Here is a 20,102-nt window from a genome sequence, read left to right as displayed (position 1 = left end):
AGCTGGGCGTGGTGGCTAGCACCTGTAATCCTGGCTACTCGGGAGACTGAGGCACGAGAATCACTTGAACCTAGGAGGCGGAGGTTGCAGTGAGCTGAGATCACATCACTGCACTCCGGCCTGGGCAACAGAATGAGACTCTGTCCCAAAAAACAATAAAGTACATAAAATAAAATATAAATAAAAACTCAAAAAAGCTATTATCTGCATCTTAGTAAGTTAGCTTAATAAACCTACTTTTCCTTTCTTTTCTTTTCTTTTCTTTTTTTTTTTTTTTGAGACAGGGTCTTACACTGTCACCTAAATGGCAAAATTACAGCTCACTGCAGCCTCACAGGCTCAAGTGATCCTCCCACCTCAGCCTCCTGAGTAGCTGGGAATATGACATCACACTCAGCTAATTTTTTTGTTGTTCTTATAGAGATAGGATCTCACTATGTTTCCCAGACTGGTCTCAAATGCCTGGCCTCAAGTGATCCTTTCACCTCAGCCTCCTAAAGTGCTGGGATTACAGGTGTGAGCCATTGTGCCCAGCCCTACTTTTCTATAATATAGCTGAAATCAGCCAGATGAAAAAATTGAAGTTTTGAAAGGTGATAGCCGGGCGCGGTGGCTCAAGCCTGTAATCCCAGCACTTTGGGAGGCCGAGACGGGCGGATCACGAGGTCAGGAGATCCAGACCATCCTGGCTAACATGGTGAAACCCCGTCTCTACTAAAAAATACAAAAAACTAGCCGGGCGAGGTGGCGGGCGCCTGTAGTCCCAGCTACTTGGGAGGCTGAGGCAGGAGAATGGCGTAAACCCGGGAGACGGAGCTTGCAGTGAGCTGAGATCCGGCCACTGCACTCCAGCCCGGGCGACAGAGCCAGACTCCGTCTCAAAAAAAAAAAAAAACAAAAAAAAGAAAGGTGAAGGAAAGAAAATAAGAACTAATTTGGAAGATACAGGACTATGGTCAGAAGGAAGGGGCACTGAAAAGAGGGAGAAAGTCTCAGAAAAGAAAGAGGCACCTGATGTTTACTCAGTTCAAAATTCTTCCTAGGCCGGGCATGGTGGCTCATGCTTGTAATCCTAGCAGTTTGGGAGGCTGAGGTGGGCAGATCACTTGAGGTCAGGAGTTCGAGACCAGTCTGGGCAAACACGGTGAAATCCGATCTCTACTAAAAATACAAAAATTCGATGGGTATGGTGGCACACGCCTGTAGTCCCAGCTACTCAGGAGGCTGAGGCAGGAGAATCGCTTGAACCCCAGAGGCGGAGGTTGCAGTGAGCCAAGATCACGCCATTGCACTGCAGCCTGGGCAACAGAGTGGGACTCCATCTCAAAAAAATAAATAAATAAATTCTCCTTGGGTCAGTCCTTTCTCCTTTTCTTCTCCCAAGGACCAGAGAGGATCCTCCACTACCATCCTCTCTAAAGCAAGGCTGTCAAGTCCTTAAGTGCAATAAGTGTAATAAGCCCTTCGCCTTATTACAATTATTCTGCCCTCCCGGAATGTTCAAGTGGTCATGGCGTGGGCAGGAGGTGAGAGGAGAGAGCAGTGGGTTTGGTTGGGTTATGGCGTGGGCAGGGGGAGAGAGGAGAGAGCAGTGGGTTTGGTTGGGTCATGGTGCGGGCAGGGGGTGAGAGGAGAGAGCAGTGGGTTTGATTGGGTTGTGGACAAAGAAAGAGGAAGAAAGAAATGGATGAATAAAGATGTAGTTAGAGAAGGATACACTTACAAAGCAGAAGAGAACTGGGAAAAGACAAGCTTTTACTTGATATATACCAAAAATGTGACTCAGTCATTACTGCCTTCTATTCACATGGTTAGCTACACTTCATAGATCTTCATGTGTTCCTAACCTTTCAACTCCAGCACTTACTTTATCTTTAAATTCCAGATTTCCCTTTTTATGTATCAGCTGTTGAAAGTATAAAAAGAAACTTTTTCAATCATTTTAATTGCATTAGCAGTGATTTAATTTTTTTAGATGCTAAACCTTATGGGTGAAAGTGGATTAAATGTAGCCAAATGCAACCTCAAGATCTTCAGGCACAAAAACCCATTAACTTTTTAATACTCTCAGAAGATGAACCTAATTTCAAATGAAAGCTGCCTCCAGAATATATTGTTAAGCATATTCTAGATATAATTAATTCATTTTGGCAAACATTCTGTAGAAATTCACATAACATTTTACTGTACTAAAAGCAAATTGCCCATGTAACAAAAAATACCTTTTCGTAGCTTCAGATGAATTTTAAAGAATGACTGATGGTCCTTGGAAGAGAAACAGTAAACAGATAAGGTTTATAGCAATGACATATGAGTTAGAAATTGCAGTTCCAAGGCCGGGCGCGGTGGCTCAAGCCTGTAATCCCAGCACTTTGGGAGGCCGAGACGGGTGGATCACGACGTCAGGAGATCGAGACCATCCTGGCTAACACGGTGAAACCCCGTCTCTACTAAAAAATACAAAAAACTAGCCGGGCATGGTGGCGGGCGCCTGTAGTCCCAGCTACTCGGGAGGCTGAGGCAGGAGAATGGCGTGAACCCGGGAGGCGGAGCTTGCAGTGAGCTGAGATCCGGCCACTGCACTGCAGCCTGGGTGACAGAGCGAGACTCCGTCTCAAAAAAAAAAAACAAAAACAAAAAAAAAAACAAAAAAAAAAGAAATTGCAGTTCCAGATAATCTCTCTATTAAAGAGACTATCTACACTTAATTTGGTCCACTGTAGTGAACACAGTTGATGTGAAGTCCCCATTTAAATTCATCCTGAAATACCAAAGTTAATTTTCTTTTCTTTTCTTTTTTTTTTTTTTTTTTAGACAGAGTCTTGCTCTGTTGCCTTAGCTGGAGTGCTTGGCTCACTGCAACCTCCGCCTCCTGGGCTTGAGCGATCTTCCTGCCTCAGCCTCCCAAGTAGCTGGAAGGACAGGTGCAAGCCACCACACCCAGCTACTTTTTGTATTTTTGGTAAAGATAGGGTTTCATCATTTTGCCCAGGTTGGTCTTGAACTCCTGAGCTCAAGTGATCCGCCCGTCTTGGCCTCCCAAAGTGCTGGGATCACAGGTGTGAGCCACCATGCCTGGCCAGAAAATTTTAAACATGCACAAACTCTCAAGTGGCCCAATTCCCTCTCACCAAACCAATCACAATATAGATAAAAGAGAATAACTTGTATTAGTTTTTCACAAATAAACAAGACTGATAAATTGTGAATGATGCGTGATTTTTAATTACAAGTAAACTGGGCATATGCTTCTGTGTTATTTAAAGCTATAGGGTGATCAGTGGAAGTTTTCCTCTGTTAGTACTTTAATACTTTTTATATTTATTGGTTCACTACAACCTGTGCTTCCCAGGTTCAAGAGATTCTCCTGTTTCAGCTACCTGAATAGCTGAGACCACAGGCACGCACTACTATGTCCGGCTAATTTTGTATCTTTAATAGAGATGGGGTTTCACCGTGTCGGCCATGCCAGTCTTGAACACCTGACCTCAACCAATCCGCCTGTCTTGGCCTGCCAAAGTTCCAGGATTACAAGTGTGAACCACCGCACCCAGCCTTATTATAATTGTTATTATTTAAATCTCTTTTGCTCTCTCTTTCAAGAGAGACCATATCATATTCAGTTGCATCCATTGATGTATTCATCTTCTGCCTCCTGGGTTCGAGATCCTCCTGCCTCAGTCTCCCAAGTAGCTGGGACTACAGGCTCACACCACCATGCTTGGCTAATGTTTGTATGTTTTAGAGAGACAGGCTATTGCCACGTTGCCTAGGCTGGTCTCAAACTCCTGGGCTCAGACAATCCACCTGCCTTCGCCTCCCAAAGCACTGGGATTATAGACATGAGCCACCCCGCCCAGCCCTAAGTACTTTTATACAAAAGCAAACACTATTCTTCCATCATAAAAGTGACACCACAGCTTCTGTAAAGGTTTGCCCGATAGTACATACAATTACTTTGGGACACTTTTTGATGTTAAAATGTATCTTATTATGAAACAGTTTTTTCCATTATATTAACTACTTTTACAACGACGCAAGTAAGTTATTTTACAAACCATTTAGAAATTTATTTACTATAGTCCCGATAATGTAAAATATATTAATGCTTATTACATTCAGATGAAGTATACACTTGGAAACTGCATATTTATGACTTATGGAAACTTAAATAAATTATATAAATTATATGCTCAATTTTTAGGTATGTAGTCTTAATAAATTAAGCTTAAATATAAATTCTCAAGATAAATTAACAGTTCAGGGCTTCACAATTTGAAATCTGTGGAACATGACATTGCAGACAACAGAACTCTGGTGGAATTCTTAGGTGGAATTTGCTGAACCTTTTTTTTTTGAGATGGAGTCTTGCTCTGTCGCCCAGGCTGGAGTGCAGAGGTGCGATCTCAGCTCACTGCAAGCTCCGTCTCCCGGGTTCATGCCATTCTCCTGCCTCAGCCTCCCAAGTAGCTGGGACTACAGGCGCCCGGCTAATTTTCTGTATTTTTAGTAGAGATGGGGTTTCACCATGTTAGCCATGATGGTCTCAATCTCCTGCCCTCGTGATCCACCCACCTCAGCCTCCCAAAGTGAAACTTTTTTTTTTTTTTTGAATAGAGATGAGATCTTGCAATATTGCCTAGGCTGGTCTCAAACTCCTTGCCTTAAGGGATCCTCCCACCTCTGCCTCCCAAAGTGCCGGGATTACAAGTGTGAACAACTATATCCAAGTGAAACTTCTTGAGATAGTTATGTAATTTTTAAATCTGATGGTGTAGAAGTTAGACGAACTGAATAAATATTAAATATTAGATCAAGTTTCTCAAGTTTACCTTAAAGTATAAAGATTTATGTTAAAGCACTGATTTTCACAAAATAACATCAGTGTGAAATTTGAAAAGAAATCAAATGTTTTATTTCATGTATCTGGGAAATGAGGTGCTTTAGTCAACTGAATCTGCCCAAAACTAAGAAGCATTCATTAAAAACTACTTATAGAAATTATAAAAACAGAAGATATCAATAGAATACGTTCTATACAGAATACGACAATCATATACTACTCTTTTTTTGATCATAAGAAATGTACTTACTGAGGCAGGTGCGGTGGCTCACGCCTATAATCCCAGCACTTTGAGAGGCCAAGGCGAGTGGATCAGTTAAAGCTAGAGTTCGAGACCAGCCTGGGCAACATGGCCAAACGCCATCTCTACTAAAAATACAAAACTGAGCCAGGCATGGTGGCACGCGCCTGTAATCCCAGCTACTCTGAAGGATGAGGCAGGAGGATCATTTGAACCCAGGAGGCGGAGGTTGCAGTGAGCTGCAATCATGCCACTGCACTCCAACCTGGGTGACAGAGCAAGACTCCACCTCAAAAAGGAAAAAAAAAAAAAGTCGGTTGTGGTGGCTCAGACCTGTAATCCCAGCATTTTGGAAGGCCAAGGCGGGCGGATTATGAGGTCAGGAGATCAAGACCATTGTGGCCAACATGGTGAAACCTTATCTCTACTAAAAATGCAAAAATTAGGCTGGGCGCGGTGGCTCACGCCTGTAATCCCAACACTTTGGGAGGCCGAGGCAGGTGGATCACGAGGTCAGGAGATCGAGACCATCCTGGCTAACATGGTGAAACCCCGTCTCTACTAAAAATACAACAAATTAGCTGGGCGTGGTGGTGGGTGCCTGTAATCCCAGCTACTGGGGAGGCCGAGGCAGGAGAATGGCGTGAATCTGGGAGGCTGAGCTTGCAGTGAGCCTAGATGGCGCCACTGCACTCCAGCCTGGGCGACAGAGCAAGACTCCATCTCAAAAACAAAAACAAAACAAAACAAAACAAAACAAAAATACAAAAATCAGCCGGGCATGGTGTAATGTGTCTGTAATCCCAGCTACTCAGGAGCCTGAGGCAGGAGAATTGCTTGAACCCGGAGGGTGGAGGCTGCGGTGAGCTGAGATCGCGCCACTGCACTCCAGCCTGGGCGACAGAGCAAGACTCCATATCAAAACAAAAGAAAACAAAACAAAAAAAAAGTACTTACTAAATTTTAGTATCAAAATAACAACAAATTATGTTTTGAGGAAAGAAATCTTGTTATTAAATCTTCATTTCGACTGAGTTCTATGTAAATTAAAATTCACTATAAGAACTATTTTTTAGTATAAAAGTTCATCTGCCCAAAAGTGTTCAGGAGATAACCTGAGATTTTAGAATAGAAATGTAAACAATCAAAACCAAGTTTCCTGAAACTTGCATTAAAATATTAGAAATATTGATAATTCTGAAATGCCATTTTGCCACTATTATTCATATTAACCAAAATATTCGAGAAGTAATATTTCAGACTAGAAGAGAAAAAAATGTCTGAATACAATTCAAAAATAATCATTGATAATTTTTTTAAAAATGGGTCTACAAATAGCAGTAATTCCTCAAAATGAAATGCATAATTGGCACATCAAGTATTTTGTCTGCAGGCAATTCTGTGCATTTTAGGTCAAATATGTGGTCCCTTTAAGAGAGTCCTTGACTTCTCATTTCTCCGGGGACCCTTCTATGGCACTGGTCCACTTTGTACGTAAAATGGTGAAAGCTGACTTCAATGTGCCGTCACCACTCTGCTGGGAAAAACAGACGAAGATGGCCCAGAGAAAACCACAGACTCCAGTGTAAGCTGTTCTCCATTGAACAGGAACAAGGCTGAAGTTGGTCAGCTGGAACAGAGACAGAGAGTTCGTTAGGGCCACATGGAAACCAAAGCCCTGAGTTAATATTACTGAGTAGGCGGAACTTACCTGTACAAAAGGCCAGTACACCAGTCCGCTCTGGAATTAAAAAAAAAAAAAAAAAAAGCAACAACTTTATTAGAATGCCTTTTATTTTTTATTTATTTTATTTTTTATTTTTTGAGACAGGGTCTCACCCTGTTGCCCAGACGGGAGTGCAGTGGTGTAATCTTAGCTCACTGCAACGTCTGCCTCCTGGGTTCAAGCAATTCTCGTGCCTCTGTCTCCTGAGTATCTGGGATTACAGGCGCACACCACCTCACCCGGCTAATTTTTGTATTTTTAGTAGAGATGGGTTTTCACCGTGTTGGCCAGGCTGGTCTCCAACCCCCGACCTCAGGTGATCCGCCCACCTTGGCCTGGGATTACAGGTGTGAGCCACTATACCCGGCCTAGCATACCTTTTAACCACACAAAACAGTTGCACAGTTCATTCCATAAAAGAGTAAGAAATACTAGGCCAACTAGATGCTGAGGTAGTATTACATTTCAGACTAAGCTGATTAAATTAGACTACTTAAGGCCTCTAGAGTGAGGGGGTTGGGGAATTGTGGGGAAAAAAAGCTATTAGGTACAAGACATTTGTATTAATTATATTTTTAACACCAGGATGAAAGGTCTACTAGAATCAGTACCAATTCTGGAAGACGGCCGCTTTGGAAATGACAACATATATTTATGCATCGCCATTTCCTGTTTACCATGGAAAAATGATGCAGGAATATATTTGTAAAAACAGAATCATCAATGAATTCTTTAGTTTTTATTTTTTTAATTTAATTTTTTCTTTTTGAGACACGGAATCTCTGTGTTGTCCAGGCTGGTCTCGAACTCCCAGGCAAAAGTAATAGCCCACCGCAGCCTCCCAAAGTGCTGGGATTACAGGCGTGAGTCACCTCACCCAAATTAATTAATTTATTTATTTTGAGATGGAGTCTCATTCTGTTGCCTAGGCTGGAATGCAGTGGCAAGATCTTGGCTCACTGCAACCTCTGCCTCCCAGGTTCAAACGATTCTCCTGCCTCAACCTCCTGAGTAGCTGGGATCACAGGCGCCTGCCACCATGCCCGGCTAATTTTTGTATTTTTAGTAGAGACAGGGTTTCACCATGTTGGCCAGGCTGGTCTTGAACTCCTGACCTCAGGTGATCTGCCTGCCTCCTCCCAAAGGATTACAGCCATGAGCCACTGTGCCCAGCCTTGAATTGTTAATACTATATACCAAACCATTGTTTATGGAATGATTTTCTAGTAATATATTCAAACCATGTAATGCTATAGAACAAGTTTAGCTGAAATTTTCATATATTACAAAGTATCTTAGATAGACATTTTAACAAGCTTTATCCTATACAGTCTGATGAAAAAGTCACCTTTACAAAATTTTTTTTTTTTTAAGTCTTGGTATGTAAATTATACCTCAAAAAAAAGGCTAGAAGTTTTTAAAATAGTCCTTAAAAGTGGTATTATAGACTTATTTTTTTCTTTCACTAATTTGTATTTTTGAAGTTTCTAAAATGAACAATTGCAATAAAAGTTTTATAATATTTATGTTTATATTCAAAAGTAGATAATACATATAATGTGCGTGTGTGTGTGTATATATATATATATATATATATATATTTTTTTTTTTTTTTTTTTTGAGATGGAGTTTCGCTCTTGTTGCCCAGGCTGGAGCGCAATGGTGCAATCTCAGCTCACTGCAACCTCCACCTTCCGGGTTCAAACGATTCTCCTGCCTCAGCCTCCGAGTAGCTGGGATTACAGGTGCACACGATTGCGCCCGACTAATTTTTTGTATTTTTAGTAGAGACAGGGTTTCTCAATATTGGATAGGCTGGTCTCGAACTCCTGACCTCAGGTGATCTGCCCGCCTCGGCCTCCCAACGTGCTCGGATTACAGGTGTGAACCACCGCACCTGAACATAATGTATATTTTTATTTATTTATTTATTTATTTTTGAGACGGACTTTCGCTCTTGTTGTGCATCTCAAATTCCCAACCTCAGACGATCTGCCAACCTCGAACTCCCAAACTGCTGGGATTACAGGCATGAGACACTGAGCCTGGCCCTTAATTTTTAAATATACTTTAAACACAAAATATACCCCTATAATCCCAGCACTTTGGGAAGCAAAGGCGGGGGATCACCTGAAGTGGGGAGTTTGAGATCAGCCTGACCTACATGGAGAAACCCTATCTCTACTAAAAACACAAAAATTAGCAGAGCATGATGGCAGGAACCTGTAATCTCAGCTACTCAAGAGGCTGAGGCAGGAGAATCGCTTGAACCTGGGAGGTGGAGGTTGCAGTGAACCAAGACTGCACCACTGAACTCCAGCTGGGGCAACAGAACAAGACTCTGTCTTTTAAAAAAAAAAAAAAAAAAAAAGAATTTAAAACTTTAGCAAAAATAATCAAAAGACTAAACTCATCCAAACATGGCTTTCCTTCTTTCTTTCTTTTTTTTTTTTCTTAATAGAGATGAGCCCTCACTATGTGGGCCAGTTTGGTCTTGAACTCCCAGCCCCAAGCAATCCTCCCACCTCTGCCTCCCAAAGTGTTAGGATTACAGGCGTGAGCCACCGTGCCTGTCCATGGCTTTATTTCTTATGGCTGTGTTTTTTTCTCGTCAGAATGTGGTATCATGCAGTAGTATATTTTGTTCCCAAACCATTCCCTCACCAAAAGAAATCAGGATGCCTCAGAGAATTGGCTGATTGTAGGGCCAGGGCAGGGCAGGTGCAAGGTACAAGATGGTTCTGGAACATACTGTCATGCCAGAAAGGAAGTGGCTTATGAAAGAAGAAAAGGAGAAAGAAGACGGGTGATGTCACAGGACACAGGAACCAGCTTGGAGGGACTCCCACTGGCCGAATCTGGGACATGTGAGCACTAAAAATAATTAAACACTGCCATGAACTCTCTTCTGTGCTTCGGCAATCTCCCTCTGAATAGCCCAAAGACATCTGGCATTCAATGTTTCCCAAACTGAACTCACCTCATTTTTGTTTGTTTGTTTGTTTTGTTTTGTTTGTTGAGACGGAGTCTTGCTCTGTCACCCAGACTGGAGTGCAGTGGTGCAGTCTCGGCTCACTGCAATCTCCGCCTCCCAGGTTCAAGTGATTCTCCTTCCTCAGCCTCCTGACTAGCTGGGATGACAAGCGCGTGCCACCACACCCGGCTAATTTTTTGTATTTTTCAGGAGAGAACGGGTTTCACCATTTTGGTCAGGCTGGTCTCAAACTCCTGACTTCAAGTGACCCTCTCGCCTCGGCCTCCCAAAGTGCTGAGATTACAGGCGTGAGCCACCATGCCTGGCCAGTTTTATTTTTTTAAACACAAACAGGGTCTTGCTGTGTTGCCCAAGCTGGTCTCAAACTCCTAACCTCAAGGGATCCTCCTGCTTCAGCCTCCCAAAGTGTTAGGATTACAGGCATGAGCCACCACACCCAATGTCCTGCCTTATTTCTTATATGAACTTGGTTACGATAACTCCCAACTTTGGTTTCCTTTGCTGCCATTACCTAACTGTGAAGTTCAAGATCCTCAGCTCCAGGCATTCAACAGTCTCCAGGATCCAAACTCATTCCAAGTTGCTCAACAAATACTCTGTGAACACCAAACTGCCTGTGGTTTCTCCCCTCCAGGCATACCATGGTGCTTTACACATTGTAACTCCACTCAGCTCTTCTGCCCCTGGAATGCCCTGTCCCCCAGTATGTGCATAACTCCAGATCCTTTTTTTTTTTTTTTAATTTTTTCATTTTGAGACAGGGTCTCGCTGTGTTACCCAGGCCAGAGTGCAGTGGCACAATCATAGCTTACTGCAGTCTCGACCTCCTGGGCTCAGGAGATCCTCCCACCTCAGCCTCCCTGAGTGGCTGGGACTACAGGTGCCAGACACCATGCCCAGCTCATTTTTGTATTTCTGGAGATGAGGTTTCGTCATCATATTGCCCAGGCTGGTCTCAGACTCCTGAGCTCAAGCAATCCACCCACCTTGGCCTCCCAAAGTGCTGGAATTACAGGCATGAGCCACTGGTGCCTGGCCCCAGAAAGACTTCCTTGATTCCCATCTCTACACCTCCTCGCTGTGCTAAGTACTCTTGGAATCTGAAAGCATTTCTGGTCAAACTCTAGTTAATGACTTGTCTATTTATCTATCTATCCCACTAGACTCTAAGTCCCTTTAGGTCAGAATCTGTGTTTTATATGGTTCTTTGGGTATCTTCCACTAACACACCTAAGACAGCACCTGGAAGACACTTTTCTTTCTTCTTCTTTTTTTTTTTTTTTTTTTAAGGGAGTCTCCCTCTGTCGCCAGGCTGGAGTGCAGTGGTACCATCTTGGCTCACTGCAAACTCCACCTCCCGGGTTCCAACAATTATCCTGCCTCAGCCTGCTGAGTAGCTGGGATTACAGGTGCCCTCCACCATGCCCAGCTAATTTTTATATTTTTAGTAGAGACGGGGTTTCACCAAGTTGGCCAGGATGGTCTCGATCTTTTAACCTCGTGATCCACCTGTGTCGGCCTACCAAAGTGCTGGGATTACAGGCTTGAGTCATCCTGCCTGGTCAACAGTTTTATTACAGGAAATCTTCCCACAAAATATCCAGATGGGCTGGGCTTCAGACCGCTGGTTTACCCTCTTTCTTTTCCTGAAGGTAGATGAGACTCACTCATTGTAACCACTGTTTTTTAAAATAGTATGCAAATATTCCTGTGTTCATATACAAATCCCTGCCTGAAGCTTCTTTCTTTCCCAATGCTACTTCCTGCTTTTTTTTTTTTTTTTTTTTTGAAACAGGGTCTCACTCTGTCACTCAGGCTGGTGTGCAGCTATGCAATCACAGCTCATGGCAGCCTCGACCTCCCAGGCTTGCAATCCTCCCATCTCAGCCTCCTGAGCAGCTGGGACCACAGATGTATGCCACTATGCTCAGCTATTTTATTTTTGTAGAGATGGGGTTTCACTATGTTGAGCAGGCTGGTTCAAACTCCTGGGCTCTAGCAATCCTCCTGCCTCAGCCTCCCAAAGTGCTGGGGTTACAGGTGTGAGCTGCCTACTTCCTTCTGGCTTTTTTTTTGGAGATGGGGTCTCGCTCTGTTGCCCAGTCTGGAGTACAGTGGTGCAATCACGGCTTACTGCAACCTCTGCCTCCCGGTTTCAAGCGATTCTCCTGCCTCAGCCTTCCAAGTAGGCTTGTGCCATCATACCCTGCTAATTTTTTGGATTTTCTTTTTTTTTTTTTTTTTTTTTTGAGACGGAGTCTTGCTCTGTGCCCCAGGCTGGAGTGCAGTGGCGCGATCTCGGCTCACTGCAAGCTCCGCCTCCCCGGGTTCACGCCATTCTCCTGCCTCAGCCTCCCGAGTAGCTGGGACTACAGGCGCCCGCCACCTCGCCCGGCTAATTTTCTTGTATTTTTTTTAGTAGAGACGGGGTTTCACAGTGTTAGCCAGGATGGTCTCGATCTCCTGACCTCGTGATCCGCCCGTCTCGGCCTCCCAAAGTGCTGGAATTACAGGCTTGAGCCACCGCGCCCGGCCAATTTTTTGGATTTTCAGTGGAGACAGGGTTTCACCATGTTAGCCAAGATGGTCTCGATTTCCTGACTTTGTGATCCACCCGCCTCTGCCTCCCAGTGTTGGGATTACAGGCGTGAACCACTGCCCCGGGCCCTTGCTCTTTTAAAAAAGAAAAAAAGTTAGATGTATATATCTCCATAGACTTTACAACATAATGGAAAAACTTGTTCCTTTTTCCAAAATAAAAGAAGTGACTGGGCATGGTGGTTCGCACCTGTAATCCCAGAATTTTGGGAGGCTGAGGCAGGCGGATCACCTGAGGTCAGGAGTTCAAGACCAACCTGGCCAACATAGTGAAACCCTATCTTTACTGAAAAATACAAAAAATTAGCTGGATGTGGTGGTGCAAGTCTGTAATTCCAGCTACTCAGGAGGCTGAGGCTGGAGAATTGCTTGAACCAAGGAGGCAGAGGTTGCAGAGAGCCGAAGTGGTGCCACTGCACTCCAGCCTAGGGGACAGAGCAAGACTCCATCTAAAAATAAAAAACCACACACACAAAACAAACAGAAGAAAATCATATTTGGTTATCACCATGGGGTCCTCAATTTCTGCCCTAAGAGGAATCACAAGAGTTCTGAACACATTCCTTGTAGTTACTGTTCCTGAGTATAGAGGCTCACGGGAAGCCTCTGACTTCAAACCTCTCCATCCTCTACCTCTAGCCATCAAGTAATTCTGGCTCAGGCGCTTGGTACCATCCAACAGATGATGCTAGAAGCTGTGGAGGTAATAGCTGGGTGTGGCTCAACACTGCTTTTGATAGGGAATGAAAAACATGTGAAGCCCTAGGCCAGTCTGTGAACATTCTGTAATCCCAAAGATTTACCTCCTTGTGATGAATGCAATCAAACATGCTCTAGGGCAGAGATGAAAAGTATCCCTGACTTTGCCAGGCCTTAAGGACACTGTTCAATAAATATTAACTGAATCAATGAATAAATACGTATTGGATGGGACTGTATATATTTGTGCCGAGCAAACAGTAAAACCGCTGATTTGCTTCAAACCTTGGAATAACCCTTGGAAACCTTCTCCTTCGCTATCAATACCTTTGTGACATTAAAGTTCTCTTCACCAGGACTCTGCAGAAAGCTCACCTGAAAACACTGGCTCTGAATGTGGGAATGACTCCATTAAGCCACTCAGTCTGCAATCCCTATTTTGCAAATAGAATCCCAATTTACAAAATAAATTGTTGTCACTTGGGCTGCAAAATTCACAAAATAAATCGTGATCATTAATAAGAGTTAATAGAATAAAGTCAGAAATCATTGACAACATTGAGATATTATTTCTTTTCTTTTTTTTTTTCTTTTTGAGATGGAGTCTTGCTGTGTTGCCCAGGCTGGAGTGCAGTGGTGCGATCTCAGCTCACTGCAACCTCTGTCTCCAGGTTCAAGTGATTCTCCGGAGATGCCTCAGCCTGCTGAGTAGCTGGGATTACAGACATGCACCACTGTGACCAGCTATTTTTTGTATTTTTAGTAGAGATAGGGTTTCACCATATTGGCCAGGCTGGTTTCAAACTCCTAACGTCAAGTGATCCGCCTGCCTCAGCCTCCCAAGTGTTGGGATTACAGGCGTGAGCCAGCGCGCCTGGCCCAGAGACATTATTTCTTTCCAATTCATGAGAAGTACAGATACTCTTAGACCCTCTCCTCATATATCTATCAAAATAACTTGAAGATTTCTCTGTCAGAATATTGGACCCTTCTGCCAACCAAACTGGAGCTCTAATTTAGGAATAGTTTAATAGAAATGGACTGAAGGTTGAGGTGGGAGAATCGCTGGAGCACAGGAGTTCGAGGCCAGCCTGGGCTACATAGTGAGACTCTCTCCACCAAAAAATGTAAAAATAATTAACTGGGTGTGGTGGCACATGCCTGTAGTCTCAGCTACTCAGGAGGCTGAGGTGGGAGGATCACATGAGCTCAGGAGGTCCAGGCTGCAGTGAGCCATGATCATGCCCCTGCATTCTAGCCTGGGTGACAGAATGAGACCCTGTCTCAAAAACAATTTTTTTTAATTAAAAAAAAAAAATATATATATATATATATATATACACACACACACACACACACACACAAAGAATCCTGATATGATTATACAAATGTATCAAATTATCATGTGTATACTGAAAATATGTACATATATGTGTCAATTAAAAGATTTTTAAATATTTATAAATATATACACAGAAAAATACTTTCTGTATATGTGTGTGTATATATGTGTGTGTGTGTGTGTGTATACATATATATATACCAAAAAACATACTGATTACATTTTCAAATGCCTGACTTACCAGATAGGTATTCCAGAATTTCTGTTTCAGGTCCAAAAATATGTCATCCTTTTCCTGGAGAATGCTCATACCTATTTGCAAAACACCAAAAGAATTTTAAAAGATTCAGTAGGGTACCGTATAACAGTGCATGTTTAAGTTTTCCATTCCAAAATGCAAAGTAACCATCACTATCATCCATCAATACGACCCTTCTGATCCAACAGTGAAAAGAGAACATAGTCAGGCGTGGTGGCTCAAGCCTGTAATCCCAGCAGCACTTTGGGAGGCCGAGGCAGGCAGACTGCTTGAGTCCAGGAGTTTAGAGACCAGCCTGGGCAACAGGGCAAAACCCCATCCCTACAAAAAGTACAAAAATTAGCCAGGTGTGGTGGCGTGCCTGTAGTCATAGCTACTCAGGAGGCTGAAGTGCAAGGATTGCCTGAGCCTGGGAGGTGGAGGCTACAGTGAGCTGTGATCATGACACTGCACTCCAGCCTGGGCAACACAGCAAGACCCTGTCTCAAAAAAAAAAAAGAAAAGAAAATAGAAAAAAATAGAAAATAGAAAATCTCCACTCTAAAACTATATAAATTTTAAAGGAATGATAAATACGAAGTGAGAATAGCAGAGTATAAAAGTTATAGCAGAACAATTATTTTTTCAAAAACTATAGTAATTCAGAAAAAGAATCAAGTTACAATAGTGGGCCTATTGGTTACTTTTCTCTATCTTCCAAAGATTTTGTGAAATGTCGAACATTTGAACATTTTGAAATTTTAATTTCTATCTTTTAAAAAAAAGCTAGTGGACTGGTTGTGGTGGCTCATGCCTGTAATCCCAGCACTTTGGGAGGCTGAGGCGGGTGGATCACCTGAGGTTGGGAGTTTGAGACCAGCCATGGAGAAACTCCGTCTCTACTAAAAATACAAAATTAGCCCCGCGTGGTGGTGCATGCCTGTAATTCCAGCTTCTCAGGAGGCTGAGGCAGAAGGATCACTTGAACCCAGGATTTGGAGGTTACAGTCAGCTGACATCACACCACTGAGTTCCCGACTGGGTGACAGAGCAAGAGTCCATCTCAAAAATATAAAAATAAAAAAAGGCTAGTGGACCCAAATACTCTGGCAACTACAAATTTCCCATCAGTATTACCCTATTCAAAATTTGAAAGTGGAACACCAATTCAGTCTTCCTAAAAACACTTTGAAAACGTTGATCTTCAACATTCTTGAAGAGAAATTCACAGCCTGGGCAATATATCAAGACCGTTTCTCCACAAAACAATTTAAAAACCAGCCAGGTATAGGGCTGCGCGCCTGTGGTCCCAACTACTCCAGAGGCAGAAGTGGGAGGATTGCTTGAGCCTAGGAGGTTGAGGCTGCAATGAGGTGTGATCACATCACTGCACTTCAGCCTGAGGGAATAGAGTGAGACCTTGTCTCAGAAAAAGAAAAGGAAAAAAGAAAAATGCAATTCAGGTAGCAAGGCAAAGCTCTCCTATTTTAGAAAGGGTTGTAAACTGAGAGTACTTTAAAAATTCTTTCCAATCCCCGATTACGAGGTAGGGGAAATAAGAGCCTTATTAGTTAATTACAGAAGATTCTTACATGACTCAGCAAAATATTGGTAATACTGTGTTCCACTTACCCAGCATTAATGAAATGCTAAGTACTTTATGCGCCTCATTTCATGTGTCCCTCCTTACAATTCGCTAAGGTAGGTAGAGTTACAAAGGAGGAAAAGAGCTTAGAGAGGTTAATAGCAGACGGAGTTCAACCCAGGTGTCTGATTCCCAAGCCAGAGTTGTTAATCTGTTACCACTCTGGTTCCCCAAGGTGATCCCAGCACAAAGATCATCTGATTGGTGCAATTTCCATGTAGAGCCTCATGCAAACCTCTAATCCATCCCCTTCCACTTCCCCCTTCATGGAAATTTGAGGTGAGGCAAACTGAACCAGAAAAACTGAAAACTGACTGGGCGAGGTGGCTCATGCCTGTAATCCCAGCACTTTGGGAGGCCGAGATGGGCAGATCACTTGAGGTTAGGAGTTGGAGGCCAGTCTGGCCAACATGGTGAAACCCCGTCTTCATTAAAAATGCAAAAATTAGCTGGGCGTGGTGGTGTACATCTGTAATCCCAGTCCCTCGGTAGGCTGAGGCAGGAGAATCGCTTGAACCTGGAGATGGAGGTTGCAGTGAGCTGAAATCGGGCCACTGCACACTACAGGCTGGGCGATAAAGCAAGACTCTGTCTCCAAAAAAAAAAAAAAAAAAAAAAAGAAAGAAAGAAAATAAAAAGAAAAAGAGAACAATCTCACTAGTTGTTTCAGGATTCAATAGGATACTGGTCCCCTACCCCTTCACCAGTGTACAAGGCTTCTGTAACAGGTGCTAGGAAGCTGTTTGCAAATCTAGTCTGGAAATCACACCCTGGGACCAGGCAAAGACCTTCTGATAAAACAGGAGGCCTTAGCTCTCAGGCTGTCTGTCCTCCTGACCCACTGATCCCATAGACATGTAGTTGGCCGCAATGGCAATAGGCAACCAGGTAGTTTGTGTTTCTGGTGGGGTCTGTAGAGAAAGGAAGTGAATCCAACTCTTCAAAATAAGGTTCAAGGGGCAGGGTAGCTCTCTTCAAGATGGTGGCTTGTCTGACCTCAACCTGGTTTAGAAAGCACCAACAGCCCTTAGGAGAAGTTCCCTCCCATTTGGGGGAAAATCTGTGTTCCCCAATCCCAAGGTCAGGCTTAAGACCCATAGAGATTTTCTCCCCAGTTACCCGCCCCATCCCCTTCAAGGCTATAGAAATTGCAATGATGATAGAGGCCACAGGGCCTGTTCTGTAAGCAGACGGAAGATCTCCAAAGATCACAAGAATTTAACCAGCTTGAGCAATCAGCCTGTTTTACAGCCTCCTGCCCTCAACCTGTTGTTCCCCAACCCTGGGTGGAATGAGGTCACCCTGTTTGTTTAAACCAGCTCCTAAGTGACCCCAGGTTACTTATAGATGAACCCAAGTTAACTCTCCTCATTTCCATGCTAAAGTCTTCACCCTGGGAGAAGCTATAGCTTCATGACTATAACCTATGTAACCTATGCAATCTATGTGCTAGCATCATGACTCACTGGGACTCCTACTCTGCATGCAATCACGCGCCCTCTCCTTTCTCCATCACCCCATAAAACCCTCCTGTCTCCTTCTCGGGGGGACACACTACTTTGGAGAACATGCCCAGTGTCTTCCTTACTTGTGCCAAGTAAAACTCCCATTGACCAAAACCTGCCTCTTGATGGAGTCATCTGGGACTCGTTAGGTTCCGGAATGAATCCCGGTATTTTTCAGGTAACATTTCCATTGTTCTTATTGTAGGCAGTAGAGAAGGTTTCCACAGTCAAGCCCCCGTCCCCCACACCCCAGGCCCGGGTCGCATTTTCTAAGGAGAGGGTTCCCTGAACCCTCACAGGTATATAGTCCTCCAATGACAAGGATCCAAGGTCCCTTGATGTCTTCCGTGGGACCCCCGGGGGAAAATCTTGTCACCAAAGCAGGACTAGGCCCCTGGGCATGAGTTTTCTGAAGATCCAGGCCCAACCTCAGATTCCACCTGCTCTGCCCCCCAGGGTCATGGGTCCCCTTGCGTTTTGTTCCTGTGCTGGCCCCGGAGCCCCAGGCATGGATTTTCTGAACAGCAGGTCGGTCCCTTCCCTGCCCACGACTGGTTCATGATCATGCAGCTGCTATGGCCTTGAACTGGGATCTCCTTTATTTTCCCGTGGACCCTTTTCCAGGGGGAAAAGACCTCCCCAGCCCTGCCAGCTCCAGCCTTGACCTACATCCAACCCCCGAGTCTGAGCCCCGACCCTAGCCCCTGACCCGCTGGACCTCTGGCTTCCCAATTTCCCGGCTCCCCAGCCAGTGCCCCCCGCAACTTCTCGCAATCAAACACCCCAGTCTCCAGCCTTTGCCCTGGCCCTCCAGGCCCCTGAAGCAACCCCGGTCTCAGAGCCTCAGCTCCTACCCGGGTCCCCAGGCTCCTGCAGCGCCCTCTCTCCAGCTGCTTGATCCTGAGTCCCTGCCTCCAGTCCCCCAATACCGGGTCCCACCCCCGAGCCCCCCTCCCGGCCCCTCACCGGTGTAGAAGGCCGAGACCGCGATGGGTGCACCGACCACCTGGTCGCAGAGCAACTTGGCCAGCACCGCGCGCGGCGCGCGGCCGGGGAGCGCGCGCTCCAGCAGGCCCAGCCACACGTAGTTGAAGTTGGCGTGGAAGGTCACAGCCAACGTGGCCACGCGCCGCGTCTGGCGCCAGTCGGCCTCGCAGCCCTGCAGTCGCTGCTGCAGCGCGTCCCCGGCCGAGTAGAGCGAGCCGTAGAGCAGCACGTTGGTGGGCCACGGGTGGCGCCGGGCCGCGCGCGACAATGCCGGCCACCAGCCCGCCATGTCCGCGCTGTGGGCGCCTGCGATCAGGAGCCAGCGTGGTCAGCAGCTTCCTGCACCGCGTCCGAGCCTTCTGGGCCTCCAGCAGCCCCTGAGCCCGCGCCGCCCGCACCTGCACCTGCCCCCTCCAGACGCTCCGGAGCGATTGGGCGCCCCGCGCACACCCAGCCCGCGCCGTCCAATCCAGAGGCCACGGGCCGTCGTGAGGGCTGAACATTTGAAAGGTGCCCGGCCCACCCCCATGCATGGGTTCATTCACACAAAATACCCAGAACAGGCAAAGCCACAGAGGCAGAAGTAATGGGGTTATTTATTTATTTATTTATTTTTATTAATTAATTAGATTTTTTGAGATGGAGTCTCGCTCTGTCGCCCAGGCTGGAGTGCAACGGCCCGATCTGGACTGACTGCAACCTCCGCCTCCCAGGTTCAAGAGATTCTCTTGCCTCAGCCTCCCTGGTACTATACGCGATTCTCCTGCCTCAGCCTTCCGAGTAGCTGGGACTACACGCGTGCGCCATCACGCCTGACTAATTTTTGTATTTTTAGTGGAGACGGGGTTTCAACATGTTGGCCAGGCTGATCTCGACTGATCCGCCCGTCTCGGCCTCCCAAAGTGCTGGGGTTACAGGCGTGAGCCACCGCGCCCGGCCAAAAACATTTTGAAATTAGATAGGTGTGATGGTTACATGGATTTGTGAATATATTAAAAACCACTGAATTGTACACTAAAAAAAAGAGGTGCATTTGGCCGGGCGCAGTGGCACATATCTGTAATCCGAGCACTTTGGGAGAATTAGGAGGATCCTTTGAGGGCAGGAGTTCCAGACCAGCCTGGGCAACATAGGAAGACCCCTGCTCTACGAAAAAAAAAAAAAAAGAGAAAAGTATTGTAATTAGCTTGCAGTGAGCCGAGATGGTGCCACTGCACTCCAGCCTGGGCAACAGAGCGAGACTCCCTCTCAAAAAAAAAAAAAAAAAGGGAAAAAGAAATGAA

The 20,102-nt window shown here is 45.0% G+C and overlaps 1 protein-coding gene and 1 long non-coding RNA gene across 19 annotated transcripts; one reads left to right on the top strand and one right to left on the bottom strand.

Annotated features, from left to right (window-relative positions):
• Positions 1-234: 234 nt before the first annotated feature.
• Positions 235-3,179, top strand: LOC144338353 (uncharacterized). The gene is made up of 4 exons (XR_013412377.1): positions 235-593; positions 910-1,093; positions 1,573-2,389; positions 3,084-3,179. It is a non-coding gene; the product is annotated as an uncharacterized LOC144338353 (long non-coding RNA).
• Positions 2,033-19,198, bottom strand: LOC713693 (mpv17-like protein). Of its 18 annotated transcripts, none has more exons than XR_013412365.1 (6): positions 18,799-19,198; positions 14,686-14,756; positions 6,796-6,825; positions 5,967-6,714; positions 5,567-5,771; positions 4,888-5,268 (listed from the first exon to the last, which is right to left on the bottom strand). XR_013412365.1 is itself a non-coding variant. In XM_001108380.4 (4 exons), exons 1-4 carry the CDS (start codon positions 19,106-19,108, stop codon positions 6,535-6,537), a joined length of 591 nt encoding a protein of 196 aa, XP_001108380.2. In that variant the 5' UTR covers positions 19,109-19,198; the 3' UTR covers positions 4,888-6,534. The 18 variants fall into 18 exon arrangements, 3 of the variants coding, with proteins under 3 accessions (XP_001108380.2, XP_077843305.1, XP_001108439.3); XR_013412367.1 differs by having other exon boundaries at positions 5,594-5,771; XR_013412366.1 differs by lacking the exons at positions 4,888-5,268; positions 5,567-5,771 and adding an exon at positions 2,033-2,370 and having other exon boundaries at positions 5,896-6,714.
• Positions 19,199-20,102: the final 904 nt, after the last annotated feature.

The sequence above is a fragment of the Macaca mulatta genome, chromosome 20, assembly GCF_049350105.2.
Source record: "Macaca mulatta isolate MMU2019108-1 chromosome 20, T2T-MMU8v2.0, whole genome shotgun sequence".
Lineage (NCBI taxonomy): Eukaryota > Metazoa > Chordata > Mammalia > Primates > Cercopithecidae > Macaca > Macaca mulatta.
Note: the sequence above shows the minus strand (reverse complement) of the source record. Positions and strands in the feature narration are given on the sequence as shown.

Excerpts from the sequence above, each read along its gene's own strand:
- LOC713693 (XM_001108380.4), bottom strand. The coding sequence starts at position 19,108 with ATGGCGGGCTGGTGGCCGGCATTGTCGCGCGCGGCCCGGCGCCACCCG. Across the intron at positions 14,757-18,798 it reads GGTCTCGGCCTTCTACACCG|GTATGAGCATTCTCCAGGAA; the intron begins GTGAGGGGCCGG and ends TTTTGCAAATAG. Across the intron at positions 6,826-14,685 it reads AATTCTGGAATACCTATCTG|AGCGGACTGGTGTACTGGCC; the intron begins GTAAGTCAGGCA and ends TTTTAATTCCAG.